This window comes from Rhamphochromis sp. 'chilingali' (assembly GCF_963969265.1).
Source record: "Rhamphochromis sp. 'chilingali' genome assembly, chromosome: 5".
Classification (NCBI taxonomy): domain Eukaryota; kingdom Metazoa; phylum Chordata; class Actinopteri; order Cichliformes; family Cichlidae; genus Rhamphochromis; species Rhamphochromis sp. 'chilingali'.
Window position 1 is genome coordinate 35,938,905 of NC_137932.1, and position 16,361 is coordinate 35,955,265.

Sequence of the window (16,361 nt, forward strand, 5' to 3'; positions counted from 1 at the left end):
AGCAGTTGAAATTAATATCTGCAGAGCGCAGTACTGTATTATAGATGAAGATTATATTTGGTACAAAAGATTTCCACCTGAATCTTTTGGTACACGGCCTGCATAAACTGAAGAACACTGCAAGATATCCAGAAAGTGGAAAACTGTCGTTGATGAGCACTTAAAAAAATAAAATACAGGTCTAACTGCCTGGACGCAAACTACAAAGAAGTGAGCAAAATTGAAGATAAATGTAAACGCCTATAAATAGAAAAATAACTTTAGAGTTTCCTGCCACTACCCTGGTGGTTTTTCATGTTACTGCCATCTCATCTTGTGATTTCAGCTTGGATTTAATGGTATTAAGCATGATGAGATGAGATTTCCTTTCAGGAAACAAATGACTGAACACTGTGTGACACATTACCACAGGAGACCTTTAGGTTCAGAGCTCAATGAGTGTTTTGGTGGACCTACCAAATAATGGTGAAGCTGACAACTGTGTACGACCCAGCTAAACAACAAACAACAACAAATTAGACTTGACTCCCCCCACCCATATTTCTTTTATTAAATCAGTTACAATATACTGTTAGGTCAAGAAGAAAAAAAAATATCACAGATGAGAGTCAAACACATCCACAATATGTCTGAAACAAGCTAATGCGCTACGCAAGAACTTATCAGGAAGCTTGTCAAGCAGTCAAAACCACAAATGTTATCAAAAAGCAAGTCAGAAGCAACAAAAACAAGAATGCATCTTGTTACTCAATTAGCTGAGCGTGTGCAGACATGTGCAATATAAAGAAGAACTATCTACACCAACACATATGCACAACACTGCTCACGCAGGGTGATGGAGCCAGTGGGAACCTACTCTTGCTTCTAAATGTCACAGCTGCTCATGCACAACTCAAAAGAATAAAAACATTTTTTCCCTTTTTTAAACAGGAAACAGCATACAGAACATTACAGTGCAGAGTTGATGTGCACGCAGGATCATAGGAACCTTTTCAGATACAACTACTGTTAACATCACGTCGAGTTTTCAAAGAAAAACGTGCAAGTCGTCACTGGGTTTAACAGGATATACTAATGACTGCAATGAACTGTTAAGGATTCATGAGAATGGGCTGAAGTCACAGCTGGAAAAAACAAAAACAAAACAAAACACATGAACGTCCTGACTAGTTCATCATCTTCTGGTTATGTAGCTACACTCAGCAATACAAGCAACTCACCAGAGCCAATAAACAACCATTCCTTCAGCACTGACTCATGCAATGTTATTTAACTACTAAGTTTCTTAATTTGCAGTAACAAAACACAGGTGAAAGCTTCAATATTTGGAGCAGTGGGACAGTGTGCAGTTTCAGTCAAAGTCCCTATTGACCAGGACCAGTGGAGCCACCAATGTCCACACATAGAGTGCGATGCAGATCCAGCTGGAGGAGATCTTCACCCACACAGACGGCCACTTGCTGGTGATGGCCTCATACTTGGAGTCAGGGCTGCGGACACACACAAACAAAGTGGACTAGTTGCTTCTATCCAAATAATATACCTTAGCAGAAACACAAAACGCGCCTTATTTGGACCTAAACCCCACATATGAGGTAAGAAATCCAGAGCAAAGGTAACGTCTCTGACTATGGAAGACTGCGCAACTTTAAACTTATTGTGGACAAAACCCATGAAATAACAAATATAAAGTACAAAGACAGACTTATACAGGTCTCCTACAGCGTGAAACCTACCTATACCAGTTGGTGAGGGTCATCATGATGTAGAGCGACGCAAGGAACAACATGAAGTGGAAGAAAGAGTAAGAATACGTGACACCATCTTTCTCATTGTCCACAGCTCTGTTGGGGCCGTTTCCCTCCTCAAAGCTGTCCGTCTGAGGCCCATCTTCAATGAGAGCAGACTCATCACTGGTCAGAGTCAGCTTGTTGACTTGGGCATTGGATGAATTGCGGATGCTGACGAATAAACAGAGGGCTACAGTTAGAATCGTGCTATCCACAAAGAGACAGCCTGCGGGTTAGTAAATGAACCATTTAGTTGTCTGGGTGTTTGCAAGTTTAGAATTACAAAGATAATTAAGGAGTTCCATACCTGGAGTAAAGGACACACATGAGGAAAAGGATCAATCCCACAATCCCTTGGGCATCCCACCACTGAACCACATGGTTCTGACTGCCAGGACTTGTGGTGTTTAGCCCAATAATGCCCAGAAGGCTTGGGTTACATTTCCTGTCTGAGAGACAAGAAGAGATTCTTTAATTATCTAATTACCGTCATCTGCACAGCCACTGAAGTCTATTCAAATGCACTACATGTCAGTGGTATCAGTAGCGTTTAGCATTCAGGAAGGTGTTCTATCCATCTATATTCTTAGTGTGCTCCTGTACTTCCTTTCCTTCCTGTTGCCACCAACCCAGTGAAGAGGTAGAAGACAGCAATGCCCTGCAGGAATGCTCTGACACTACAGACATGTTCTGTGATCCAAATGGAAATGATAGCTATAGCATCACAGACTACATCACTGACTGTATACATTTCTGTGAGGATCGTCCCAACCAGGACTGTATGCAGTTTTCCTAACAACAAGCACTGGATCACCATCGACACTACACTGGTTGGATGTACTAAGGGTGGGCAGGAGTCAGAGTACAGAGAGCTGGTGAGGAAGAAATCCCCTCGTTCTGAATGTAATCAAGACAACAGAGATGGCAGTTGACTTCCAAAAGAAAAAGTCTTCAGCTAGGCCCATCAACATCATGGGTGAGGAGGTGGAAACAGTGGAGAGCTACTGGTAGTTTACATTGATGCTGTTTATAAGAAGGGGAAGCTCAGATCCTTTAATGTGTTGGAGGTGATCTACCAGTCTGGCCATCTAATTTGCTGTTGTCTGCTGGCGGAAAGCATCAGCGCCAGAGTCCGTAGGCTTTGAGTCGGTGAGGGACAAACTGCTCTCCATTATGGACAAGCCAGCATCACTCCACACTTCGAAGGCAGCAAAGCTCCTTCCTTCATTCTTCCTCAGTGTGATTCAACCCCGCTGCCTCAAACAACACTACAGAAACTCATTCCTACTGTTTTATAGAGAACAGTACAGTAACTACTTGTTCTACGACAGCAGATCACACCTATTAGCCAAACCATCCCACACATATTTTTGTATTATACCTTCATGCAGCAGTTTCTTAGATTAATAGTGGACATATTTATCAACACAATTTGCAGTACTCTGCAAAACGTCAGTCTTAATTTTACTGTTTTTTTTAAACCAACTTCGTTGCTACTTTTTTAAAAATCACTGTTGTATTTGTAAATCTTTGCATGTGCATTTATTAGCGTCCGCACTAGGCATCTGTGGCACTCTGTTTATTGTACACTGCAGTATTTTTATTCTTTGTCCAGCTGCTCTAACACAACAGTTTTCCTTGTGGGATCTATCTGGACCAATAGAAACACCCATATTCACAAGTAGAGTGTGACCATGTGGAGAGAATGGAACTGATAAATCACACAATAGATCGATGCAGCATGAAGCATCCCAAAAATACACAGGCCCACATTAGATAAAAACTATTATTGATCAGTTTGAGAATAAAGTTGAAATCCGTTGGTGTCAAACTGATTCTCAAAGCAGCGTTCCGGGATCACTGCTGGCTTTGGGCGGGCACCTGTCCGTTCACGTCAGAGCATGGGGTAGATGTGGACGGACGTGTATCTGTGTGTGTGGGGCTAGGCCTGGGTCTGGGGGTCAGTTATGGGCACATACCAGTAGGGCTGCTCAATTAATCGAATTTTAATCACGATTACGATCTGGGCTTTCAACGATCATTAAAAATGACTGAGCCGATTATTAGCCCCTCCCTCATTTATCCGCGACACCTTAAAGGCCGGTCCGTGAAAATATTGTCGGGCATAAACCGGTCCGTGGCGCAAAAAAGGGTGGAGACCGCTGATTAAGAGGACCTGAGGGAAGCTCGGAAAGCTAAGCAGAAGTTATTTGGAGAGTGACTGCCGTTGGTTGAAAAGAGAGGTTAAAAAAAAAAACTTCAGTGGTGTTGCACACTATTTTATATTATTTTTTTAAAGTCATTGTTAACCCTTTAAAGCCAGTCAGAGCAGCACGCTCCGTTTTGCGTAACTATTTTTAAATCCCTGTAGAACCTGAACCGTGTAAGCTAGCGCAATAATTTGTTTTGCATATGAAACCGGAGGAGTTGTACTTACATCTGATGCCATCAGCTTGTCCTCGGTCACGGTTTCGTTCCACATATAGCTTTGCAAAAATTGCATAAAAAGCGCTTGCAGGAACAAAAACATAATATTCCAGAAACACGCTTTGCCGATCCGATCAGCTGTTCGTAACACTTCCCACAGTGAAATGATGCACATGCTGTTTTCTTTGCAAATTTGCATCATAGAATGTTTTTTGTTTTTCCTGCAGTATATAAAAATTGCTGTATCTCCAAAATAAAACTATGAAGACACTCAAAATAAATTTCCTGTGGTGGGAAACTATTTTTTGCAACTTTATTGTATTTAAAGTTTTGAGGGATAAACCTCTTAAACTTCTCCAAGTAGAAATATATGTAAACAAAACAAAAGCGATTTTCAATTTTTTTTGTAGTTTATTGCACTTTTTTGCAATTTATGTAATTACTATGCACTTAATGCATACATATTATTAAAATATGGGCTATAACAGTTGTATTGATGTATAGCAACTTGAAATGCTCCCACAAATGGCACTACAGCATGTAAAAAAAAAATAAATAAAAATAATATAAACTCTGGTGGACTTGGTTCTATAGTAGGTCTTAAAGGGTTAAATAAATATCGTCAAATAATCGTGATCTCAATTTCAGTGAAAATAATCGTGATTATCATTTTTGCCATAATCGAGCAGCCCTACATACCAGTACACTGCAAAACACAGCAGGCTGAAAAGCTTTTGTTTTCTTACCAGGCTCATTGGTCATAGCAGACCAGGTCAGGTACATGGTGTACAATGTCACCAGAGAAGACTGCAACAGGCCAGACCTGGGCTGGGACTCCTGTACATGACACACCACACATCAGTTATCTCTAATTTCTAACAACAACTTTCATACATGACACATTCTGAATTATATTAGGCGACACCTCCATGACTCCATCATCTCATGTCTGACTCATCTTGCTATAATTCATGCCATTATTCTTTTAGTGTTACATTGCATAACATCACTTCATAATAAAGCCCTACATATCCTGTCATGTTAATATGATTAATGCATCTTACTACTACATATAAAAGCTGAACATGTCGAGTCATCTAATGTACACAAGAAGTGGTGTGAACCTGGATCTGTGGCAGGATGGACATGACGGAGGCAGCGATGCAGAGGAGCATGTTGATGCTTATGAAGACCTTGTTTTCAGTGCAGCCATCAGAGTGGGTGTAGTAGACATAGAACATGACCAGAGACACCAGAGACAGCAGGTAGCTGACTGTGGTGACTGACAGCAGAGCTGTGAACATACAAAAACAAAGAAACCTCATTAACATAGAGTTGTGTTAATCTTTTCCAGCTGATGGAAACACCACCTTGAATTGTTTACTTGTCATATAAAACAAATACACCCAAGCGTACACCTAATTATTTCTTGTGACTGTTGTAATTAATAACATAAAAATAAGTCTTAAGTAAATCCTATTTTTCCAGCTATGACCAAAACATTTTTGTCTGCACTTCAAATCTATTAGATCAAAGACAGAGCTCTTTAGTCATCTCCACGAGTATCCTCTATCACTTGTCATCATACCTGCATACCAACAGCGAGAGTTGCCCTCCTCCATCTTCTCCACCCAGGACTCGTTCCAAGAATGGGCAAAGTCGATGAGTAAAACAAGCTGGATAAGGATGAAACAGAAGGCCCCCGCCATACCGATGTAGAACCACACTGTGGATCAGAGTGAGAGAAAGAACGTCACACAAAGGACACTAATATAATGAAACCTCCAGTTTAGTGTGAGATGAATAGAGAGCTTTAATCTGGCACATTCACATTTCTTTATTCTTGTCCTTTAATGTGCACTGTAAAATGAAACAAGGTGTGTGTGTGCAATCAATGATCAATGTAATCAATTGGACTAAGTGAGAGTGAACCAAAAACAGTTACCAGTAGTGAAGGGCCCTTCTGAGATGAAGAAGGATCCAACAGTGATGGCAACAGCTGCTGCAAACTTGAAGAACCAAAACCTGACAAACAGAACATAAAGAAATTAACAATCAGATTACTGCTGAAAACGTTTGCAGATGTTGTCATTCAAGTACATTAATGGTAACATGTTTTAAACGTGCAATGATGGACATCAGGAAACTGTGAGCAACACATCTGGTGCTGTGCTATTTAAATAAAACTGAATTTAATTGAAAATGCTTCTTATATTCATGAAAATAATCACTAGCTGCAGTCCTAAGTGGGATGTTCCGCAGTAAAGATGGCCTTTCACTCCCTGCTGCTAGTTTTGATGTGAGCTATAACAACAACACGTTCCAGCTTGTCACATGTTCTAATAACATGATATGTTTGGCATGTTTAAAGCAGGTAATCAATAGGGGTGGGTTTTTATAATCGATTTATTGATTAAAATCGATTCTGGCTTGGATAACGTAAAATCGATTCATTAAAATCCTGAATCGATTTTTTAATATTAATGTATTTTGCCCGAAATGCCAGAATCTCAGGTGAAAGATCACAAAATTTCAACAACCACCAAACAGCTAAGACAGTAAATGAGAGCAGGTACACGGCTTCTGCACAAAGACGTAAACACACAGCGGGACCCGCGGATCAGAATCAGTGAGATGTCGCCTTTCTCACCTGACGGCACGGACACGGTCGGGGCTGAAAGCCGACAGCTTGCTGATTCTGATCCGCGGGTCCGCGCTGTGTTTACGCCCTTTTTGCGCTGATCATATGGCTGTTAGTTTTATCTCTCTCCAAACAATATTGACCGAACCAGCAGCAAAAGAAGATCCAAACTACGCTTCACATAAACATCGTCATGAATTCCCTCCGACTTTTGCTGACTTTTCAGGATAAAAATCACACTTCATGCACAGCTCTCTCTCTCTCTCTCTCTCTCTCTTCTGCATTATTCGCTTGCTTGTTACGCACAAGTCTACCGTTGTTTACAGCGCTGTCAGCCGACGTTTTTTTTCTCCCTTTTACTTACTTCCGAAAAGTAAACCTAATTTCTGCTGTTCAATACTGAACAAATTTAAACTTTTTAAAATTAAGCAAAATGCAAAACGCTTAGCCGTGTCTCTAATAAAACCGCTGTAACTTCAGAGGTAATGTTCATATGCTGATTAATGGTTTTCTTTCGTTTTTGATGTACTGCAGAATATTTTTTATAAAATCCCAGGCCAGGAAAATCACCTTCATGTTTTTCTGTGTTTTATCTTCAGCTACTTTGACACAAAGGCATCTGCTGTGATGCTCACACCTTTGATAAAGTCTTGCGTGTGTCAGCTTCCTTTTAATAGATACAAAAATATGTAAATGTACTGATCTGAATTATAATATTTCTGACTGTCAAAATTTCCCAGATTCAAATCGAATCGAATTAAATCGAATCGTGGATCGAATCGATTCGGGACCTTGTGAATCGGAATTGAATCGATTCTAGAAATCAGTGACGATACCCAGCCCTAGTAATCAATCCATCAAATCTCAATAAAACCTGACTTTGTGTCATAGCAGACATGATGTGGAAGATGGACATGCTGACTCACCCGTTGTGGAGTGCAGCACGGGGGTCTTTACTGCTCTTGACTTTGATCATGAGCAGAGAGAAAAGCAGGAAGAACATAGCCATTCCGAAGCAAACACGGTACACGGCCTTGTAGCCAACCAGCACATCACAGTTCACATGTCCCTCCACACCAGGAATAGACGAACCCCTCCCTCCTTCACAGAAACCTGGAATCTAGAGCAACATAAAAAGAGACAATGTATACAGGTGTGTCGTAGTGCAGCACCCGCCACGAAAGGGCAAAGGAGCCACTGGATGCAACAGAGGCACTGTACTGCGAGCCAAAGAAAATCCACAGAGATCCCACAGGTCAATTATCCACCTGTCAAGTGCAGGCTGGACATGAGCTAGCCAAAATTATCCTTTAACATGTTGCATTTTGTACTCAAACGACGTGTCGGTCATACAAACACCACCACTGGATACATCAAAGCTAATATTTGCCTCTTTTCTAACTTTTCTTTTGGTCAGATATGTCACGCTTAGATATTTTAGAGCAAACACATTTCAGTATTAGACAAAGATAACCTGAGTCAATAGAGAGCAATTTAAAATGATGATTTCATTTATTAAGAGAAAAGTTATCTGAACTGAATCTGTTGTAGTTGCTTTTGTTTTAAGACAATTAGTGTTGCTTAATGTCACTAACACAACTGCTTGCACAAGGCCATACAAAGCTATCTTGAAAATGGAAATTGGTCTGGTTCTTATACAGCGGTCAAAGTGCTTGAGCACACTTGGGTTATGCAGCAGGACAATGACCCAAAGCACAACAGCAAGTGGTGGTTCCATCTCTCCAGTCTGCATGCCAAATATCCGCATTCATTGGATGCATGTGTGTAAATGTTAAATGGAAAAAAATAGAGCTAGATAGATCCAGCATAGAAAAACGTAGAAAAAAGTGCTTGGGTGAAAGAGACAAGTTGAATAAAGCACCGAGTGCTCAGGTAGAGTACAAAAGTGCTACATAAGAACCAGTCCAATGATCATTTGACTAGTCAAAGCCTGGACTTAAATTTAACCAAGGTCATGAACTTAAAATCCTCCTTTGTCGCTGAATTAAAACAATTCTGCAAAGAGGGGGCAAAAGCTCCTCCACAGTGATGTGGTACACTCACCGTCAGTTATCACAAAACAAGGAGGATGCAATCAGTTATTACGTTTGAGGGGCAATAACTTTTCCATTAGAGCATTTGTAGCTTTTCCATTAAATCAAATTATCATTTAAAAAAATTTACATTTACTTGGATAATCTCTGTCAATGTTCAAATGTGAAAAATTAGTGATGTTTGCGACTAGCCGACTAATCGTTGTCACTATTTGGTACCAGATTTGATGCCTAATGCTGGTAAATTGTTGGATCATAAATGTTATGCAGCCATCTGCCACTAGATGGAGCACTGTTGAAAAAACACCAAAAATCTGTTATTCTAATAGTGATGGCCTGGATTGAGACAGCTATACAAACGACGGACAATGGCTTTCTTCGAAGGGCGGATGGTCTCTCCCTTTGCGAGGCTGAGGAGTTGGATCATTATGGAGGAGTTCAGAGTAGAGTAGCTGCAGCTCTACACAAAAAGGAGATGGCTAAAGCTGTCACCTCCTGGGTAAGGTGTCTAAGCTGGGCGCGTCATATCGGAGGAGGCCGCAGCGCAGACCCAGGACACACCAATGGCTGGATGTTTCCCCGGATAACCTCCAGGAGGTGATGAGAAGGAGGTCTGGGCTCCCCTGCTGCTGCCCCCGCGACCAGACTTCAATAAACGGAAAAAATGGCTGCAAAATTTGTTGTTTTCTTATTTTTAGATTTGAACTTTTATTGAAGTCGTTGTCATGAATTTTCAAACAGTGTGCATCGTTCATGATGCAGTGCCACACTGTTCAGTTACAGTTTTAGTTTTTCAGATGTTCATTTGTCCTATTTTAATAATTCGTGAACATGTTTCCATAACATATTTAACATTGGTTTATCGGAAGGGTTTTTCCTCTTTGGTGTCTATTTTGAGTATAACGTGTTGATGATGAATGACAAGAGGTGGCGCCCATCTAAACAGCACTGAAGAATCGGATTAATGGTTTGAAATGCCTTTTTATTAGTTTTTGACATTTTCCACTAAACTGTTCTCAAATGTAACATATTATCTTAGTGTTTCTGACTTGTCAGTTATTCTAGTATTAGAGTGTTGTCTCACTTGCTTAGTTGAGAAACAAAAAAAACCCCCAAAGAATGAGGTTTTTCACAGCACTGCAGCTTCCAAACACGGCCGACTGAACACCGTTAAAACTTTTTTCCAAACATCCCACCAGATTATTTTGTTATAGCCGATATTATACAACAAAGCTGCCCAAACAGAAAAAAGGGGATTGAGGCCACTGTAGGGATCAACATAAAAACAGTTACCACGTGAGAGGAAAGATCACAGTATTTTCACAGCCGTGTATAGTTCTCTTGGTGTGAATATCACACATAATTAAGTATTTAACAGTTGGAACGGGCAGGTATGGCTCATTAGGAGAATACGGTGATTAACAACTGGTAAGCTACTTAACAGCAAACAAATGCCATGTGTCTTACATAATTAGGAGCAATGAACCAAACTATATTTACTCTCACTGCAGAATCCTGTTAAAGCCTTAGCAAACTAAAATATCCATGAGAGTGTTTTCATAACTTGTGACATCTCTGTGCTGCAGGAGATATTCCAAGGCTAGTTTTATGTCAGGAACACTGTGTACCTTCTTGAGCTGGCCCTCCATGCCAGGCATCAACATGATACAGGCAACAGCCACTCCCAGAAGCAGGAAGAAGGCATAGATGAGGCGAGTCACTGTGGAATTATTTCCACTGGGGCAGCATCGACATAGCAGACAGGGGGCGCTGCCACAGAGACACGGGATCTACATACACACATGGGAACAAGTCGAGTATTAGAGTTAAGCACAGATATTTCAAAGCTCATTGGTTAACAGGAATAACGGTAATCATTTAGTTCCTAGAAGCACCTCGTGTCTGTAAGTGTATCTGTCCGTTTCACATGACACGAACCTGCTGCGTGCAGCGGATACCGCACTGTGTTTACAAGGTTGAGCTAACGTCACACCCCGGTGTTTTCATTTCACGGACAGTGTGTTTACGAGCCATCACTGTAACATGAACATCAACAGGCCTGCTGGATGGGAGGTAGTACGGCGATGGTTCGCATAATCGGCTCCGTCTAACTAAAAGCGCAGTAACACGCTCACAGTAACTGAATCACTAAAGTGTGTTATGAGCCAAACGGTGATGTTAGTATGTCTGCGCCACAGACGCTCATCGTGTTGGCCTGACATTTTCCTCCTGCGCAGTCACTGCAACATTTGTTAAATCGAGGCAGCTAAAACGTCCTGTCGCTGTTAAAACTGTTCTCACAGTCAAATGAAGAATGATACTGACCCAGCTTGCCATCGAGCACAAACCCAAAACAGCTCCCATGATCGCTGTTGTTGTTCTTTTGTTGTCCAACAGCAGACCGCTCCAAGAGCTCGGTTGACAATTTAAGAGAAGATGGCTGACGCCCGGACACTGGCTTCTTTTGCGTCATAAGGCGACAGTGTCGGTGCCGTTCACCGCTTGGCTGCCCCCTACAGGACAGTTATAGAAAACAATCCAAATCAAAACGGAACTCTAGAAAAAGGAAGAAAAATACGCAGAAATAGTCTGATAGCCCATTTCTTACAAAGAACTGTACGCGGAAAGTATTGGCTAGGCCTAATTACTTTAATCCCTCAATCAAAGAAAATATTTTCTATCATTAAACAGTTGGCTACCAATATTAAATCATGCTTTTACCTTGCAACAGACTGACCGGGATTCATGGAAAACAGACATATTTAAGTCTGAGCTTAGACATTTTTACTCTGAACTTGTTACAGAAGACAGCTTTAGTCTTTTCTTAGGCCTCTTTAAAGCATTTCCTCAGTATATGAGTTTATGGCTTGATGTGTTCCTTATAGCAAATTTGTCAAAGCCCCAGTGGTTGTCAACGTTTTTACATCATTCACTACATGCAGGAGGAAAGATTTTCACGCCACAGACAAAAACAAAACAAAGACAGAAAAGCCTAGCTGCAACTTTGTTCTGATAATAAGCACATTCACAATGAATTCTTCATTCATTTTTCTTTTAAACAAACAATAGAATAGAATAAACATTTATTATCCCACGAATTAGAAATTTGGGTGTCACACAGCTCTTATAGCAAGAGGAATATAGACACAAAGTAGTCCTATATACACAGCAACCGAAATTCGTATGCACAGATATACATACAGAGATATGTACATAAGTGTGGGGGGTGTATAAATGCTCCTGGTGAAATATACAGTGTACAAACAAGCTGCTAATGAGTAGCAGCAATTAAAAACATATGATATGTCAATTAAACTGGTGATGAGTGAGATAACCATGTAATAGAGGCTGCTGTAGAGGCTGCTCAGTACAGTCTCATACAGGGGGTGGCAGGTGTTGTCCATGATGGATGTTAGCTTAGACAACATTCTCTCCTCGCCAACCTGCTTGATGGACTTCAGTGGACAGTCCAGGACAGAGCTGGCCCTCTTGATCAGTTTATTAAGTTTCCCCCTGTCCCTCTCTGCCATTCCACCACTCCAGCAGACCACAGCATAAAAGATAGCAGACACCACCACAGTGTCGTAGAAGAACGCCTTTAAAAGAGTCCTGTTCACCCCAAAGTATCTCAGCCACCATAGCAGGTGAAGACGACTTAGACCTTTTTTGTAAAGGGGATTTGTATTTGCGGACCAATCCAGTTTGTTACTGAGGTGAACACCCAGGTATTTGTACTCCTCCACCATTTCAATGTCCAAACCCTGGATGTTCACTGATGTAGGGGGGACTTCTTGCTGAAGTCAATCACCAGCTCTTTCGTCTTGCTGGAATTGATATGAAGATGGTTCTGTTCACACCAGCTGACAAAGTCATTGATGATGACCCCCCTGTATTCCAGTTCGTTTCCCTCTGACGCCTAGTCCACAATGGCGGTGTCGTCTGAGAACTTCTGGAGATGGCAAGTGTCTGTGTTATAACTGAAGTCTGCAGTGTACAGGTTGAAGAGGAAAGGGGCAAGTACTGTTCCTTGTGGGGCCCCCCGTGCTACAGACTACCACCTCAGACTACAACAACTTTCATTTCAAACAACTTTGCAACTTTTGTCACTAGACTGTGTCATTAGTCTGCACCACTTCTTCAAAAAAGCAGCAAGTTACACAGAATGTGAACTTTGCCAGAAATGCAAAAATAAAGTTCAGTCTTAGTCTTATGAAAAAAGAAATCCAGAAACTCATGAACAGAGATGAAAAAATATATAATTTAGTGAGAGTTTAATACTTGTCACTCGTAGTGGCTGCACTGAGCCTGTGGTTGCAGGCTTGATACCGCCATTGTCAAGTCATGTTCAATGTTCAACCTAGATCTATACTTTGTTTTCAGTGAGGCTCACTCCATCTCACAGAGGTAGGACGTGCCAAATGGAAGCAGAATGCCCACAGCTTTCTATCCATGAGTGGATGCTCCCTCTCCACACCAGCCAGACTCACTCGGGGTGGGTTTCGATGATAGATTTTCTGAGTAAAATCGATTTTAGTTTGAATAACGCGATATCGTTCATTAAATCCTGAGTTCATTTTTAAATATAAATGTATTTTGCCAGAAACGCCAGAATCTCAGGTTAGAGCTTTTATTTTTTTTCCTGCTGACGGTAATCTCCAATTTTCTTTGAAAGAAGTCAAGTGTCTTATGGATGTCATTGGGGTGTAATGTCTCTGAGTGTCTTATTAATTTGTTGGGCATCATACTGTCAACTGCCAGAGTTCTCAAACATAAAATACACACCGGTCTCTTTTCATCTCCTATCACATTCACCGTGAAACCAAGAGCAAGATACACTTCATCGTATTTCCTTTTTGCCTTATTATCAGCATTTGCCTTGTTTGTCTCAGATGCAACGCATGTTTCTCGTCAGATATCTCTCCATTTTAACGACCATCCAAACCTGTGGCTGCAGCAGATGCGCATATTATTATCGCAACTGCGGTGAATTTCTTTGTTCCACTGTGAAAGTGATTCCGATGCCCTTTTTGACCTTACAGGTCGGAGCCGTTTCAGTTGTAGGTGTTATTATTGCAGGAAAGGAAATCTCTATCAGCTGGGTGGCAGATGACTGATAGAGATTTCATCCTATTATTCATAAAAGCCAAAATCTTCTAACTGGTTACAAAAAAAAAAGATTGTCCCTTAGGTCAAATCTGTTTCACCTCTCACTAAAGTGTGAATGCTAACATTGGATCACTCTTACAACAGAAGGTGATCTCAGTTCCTTCAACAGTATTTCAACAGCATGACTTTAACATCATTCTGAAGGAGGCTGGAGACAATAAGCTGAATGGACCTCCATTGCTGAGGCTGTTGCAAGGCACTGTGGTTGTAAGATGGTACCTGACATGGCGATAATCCATGCACTGGATGGTGGACACCAGAGGTGAAGGGTTCCCTATCAAGAATCTCATACCCAGATTCTGCTTCCTCTACAGAAGATGTCATTGGGATTAAGGAGGTCCTGGAAATTTTCCTTCCAGTCAATTTTCTTTCCAAGCTCCTTAGATTAGTGATGGCAAAATGAAGCTTTGTGAATCACTGAAGCTGGTCTTGAAAAAGGGTTTGTTACTCGAAGCTTTTCGACACCGTCCTCTCTGGTGGCATCTGGTGGCCAAAAGTATGAAGAGCAGTGCAGCTTGAATCTACAAGTTGAACTGCTTCATTATGATTGCCCACTGTACAGAGCTGAGTTGACAGCTTCTGTTTAGCATCATGTGACTGTGGCGTGGGTGTGGTCTCTGGCCGGCTGCAGAGGAGGGATGACGCAGTGAGCTCCCGGGGCGGCGCAGGGGCGGGGTGAACAGGTGTGCTGGGAAGTGAAGGTGATTGTCACTCTTTATATGTTCGCAGTGACAGTCAGAGGCGGAAGAGTGGACGTGACAGCAGAGAGCGGGAGTGACTGTGTCCCAGTGAACCTGAAACCACAGTATTAATGAAGGTATTGCTGTCCCCACACCCGTGTCCTGTGGATGCTTTACAGGACAAACGTTACAGTGACAAAACAGTGTGATATCGAAATCTATCACTTCTAGGCTTGAACATAAAAGCCTTGCTTCATCTGGTGTGGTGTGGAGGATATTTTTTGGCACGTACCAACTGAGTATCATTTAAATGTCACAGCCTGAGTATTGTTGCTGAACATGTCCCTCCTTTTATGATTGCAGTGTATCCATTTCAAAAGACTGCCTCCAGCTGGATAACACGCAATGTCACAAAACCTTAAATCATCTCAAACTAGTTTCTTGAACATGACATTGAGTTCACTGTACTCAAGTGAGCTCTACAGTCATCAGTAGTGATGGTGACTATAGAGGCCAGTAGTGTATGAAGCAGAAAACAGTGACTCACCCGTATCACTGCGTGTATCGCTTTAAGAAAAACCATGAGACTGGTGCAGCTGCTGTGTCATACTGCAGTGAGGTGCCAAATTGTATAGGAATTGTGTAGAAAGCACAACTAAGATGATAGGAGACAGCCTTTAGTGCTTACTTTTTAGCTTGTTGTGGAAGAACTCCGAAGCAACTACTAATGCCATCACCCAAGTCCAGCAATATCTCTCAGAGAGCAACATATCCAGAACACAGGATCCTCTAGTATACTGGGAGTATCAGAAACATTTACCTGTACCTCTACAGATTTGCTTTAAATTTTGATGTTACTAAAACCTCTCATTCTGTGGAAAAATTTGTAAACCGTGCCTTCTGCCCTCAGATACAAATACACAAACACTCCCACTGTCACAAGCACTTCTATTTCCTAAACAAAACCTTGGCTTTTATTTCCTGTGTTCCCACTTATACTTGCTTACAAAAAAGATCAGTAAATTTAGCATTTGACAGACTATTAGTCAATCATATGTAGTTCTCATCTAATTAATGTGAATATATACACTTCTATTTCATCATCTGCTGGTTATGTAAAGACCATTCATCACTCATTTAGTCCAGATGTTGTAGTTTAGTCTCTAAGCTTTATCCAGGTTGCCTGCAATGAATATTTAATCCAGCAGATGGTGCTATTGAACACCTACACTCTTTCAGAATCAGAATAGTTGTTATTGTAGCAAAGAAACACTGAAGAAAACTTAGGTGCAATTCTCAGCACAACAGAAGCATGGTATTAGCATGGTATCTTCACTAGCCAAGCAGTATGCATTTCCCAGATCAGGTCCTCCCTGACCTTAACTCCCAAAAAGCAGAAGTCTGAGAGCCTCTCAACAGAAAACCGCTTGACAGTCAATGCCAGGATATAATTGATTTCTTCCTGAAATCAATGATCATTTCTACTTTTCTCATATTCTTATTTGTCTTATTGTGTACAAAATGCTAAAAGGTTAAAATGCTGCTGGCCCTCAGTCTCCCAATAAATAAGGTATAAATTTAAAAATGGTAGGTGGCTTCTTTC

The 16,361-nt window shown here is 41.2% G+C and overlaps 1 protein-coding gene across 1 annotated transcript; it reads right to left on the reverse strand.

The window, feature by feature from the left end:
* Positions 1–515: 515 nt before the first annotated feature.
* Positions 516–11,372, reverse strand: serinc1 (serine incorporator 1). Its single transcript, XM_080881869.1, has 10 exons — positions 11,238–11,372; positions 10,541–10,702; positions 7,785–7,978; positions 6,163–6,242; positions 5,806–5,943; positions 5,342–5,511; positions 4,964–5,054; positions 2,098–2,239; positions 1,737–1,961; positions 516–1,490 (listed from the first exon to the last, which is right to left on the reverse strand). The coding sequence occupies exons 1-10, from the start codon at positions 11,274–11,276 to the stop codon at positions 1,352–1,354; spliced, it is 1,380 nt and encodes a 459-aa protein (XP_080737995.1). The 5' UTR covers positions 11,277–11,372; the 3' UTR covers positions 516–1,351.
* Between the last annotated feature and the right edge of the window lie 4,989 nt (positions 11,373–16,361).

Coding starts and splice junctions, on each gene's coding strand:
- serinc1 (XM_080881869.1), bottom strand. CDS start 11,276: ATGGGAGCTGTTTTGGGTTTGTGCTCGATGGCAAGCTGG. Junction 5,512..5,805: donor CTCTCGCTGTTGGTATGCAG/GTATGATGACAA, acceptor GTATGTTCACAG/CTCTGCTGTCAGTCACCACA. Junction 5,055..5,341: donor CCATCCTGCCACAGATCCAG/GTTCACACCACT, acceptor TGTCATGTACAG/GAGTCCCAGCCCAGGTCTGG.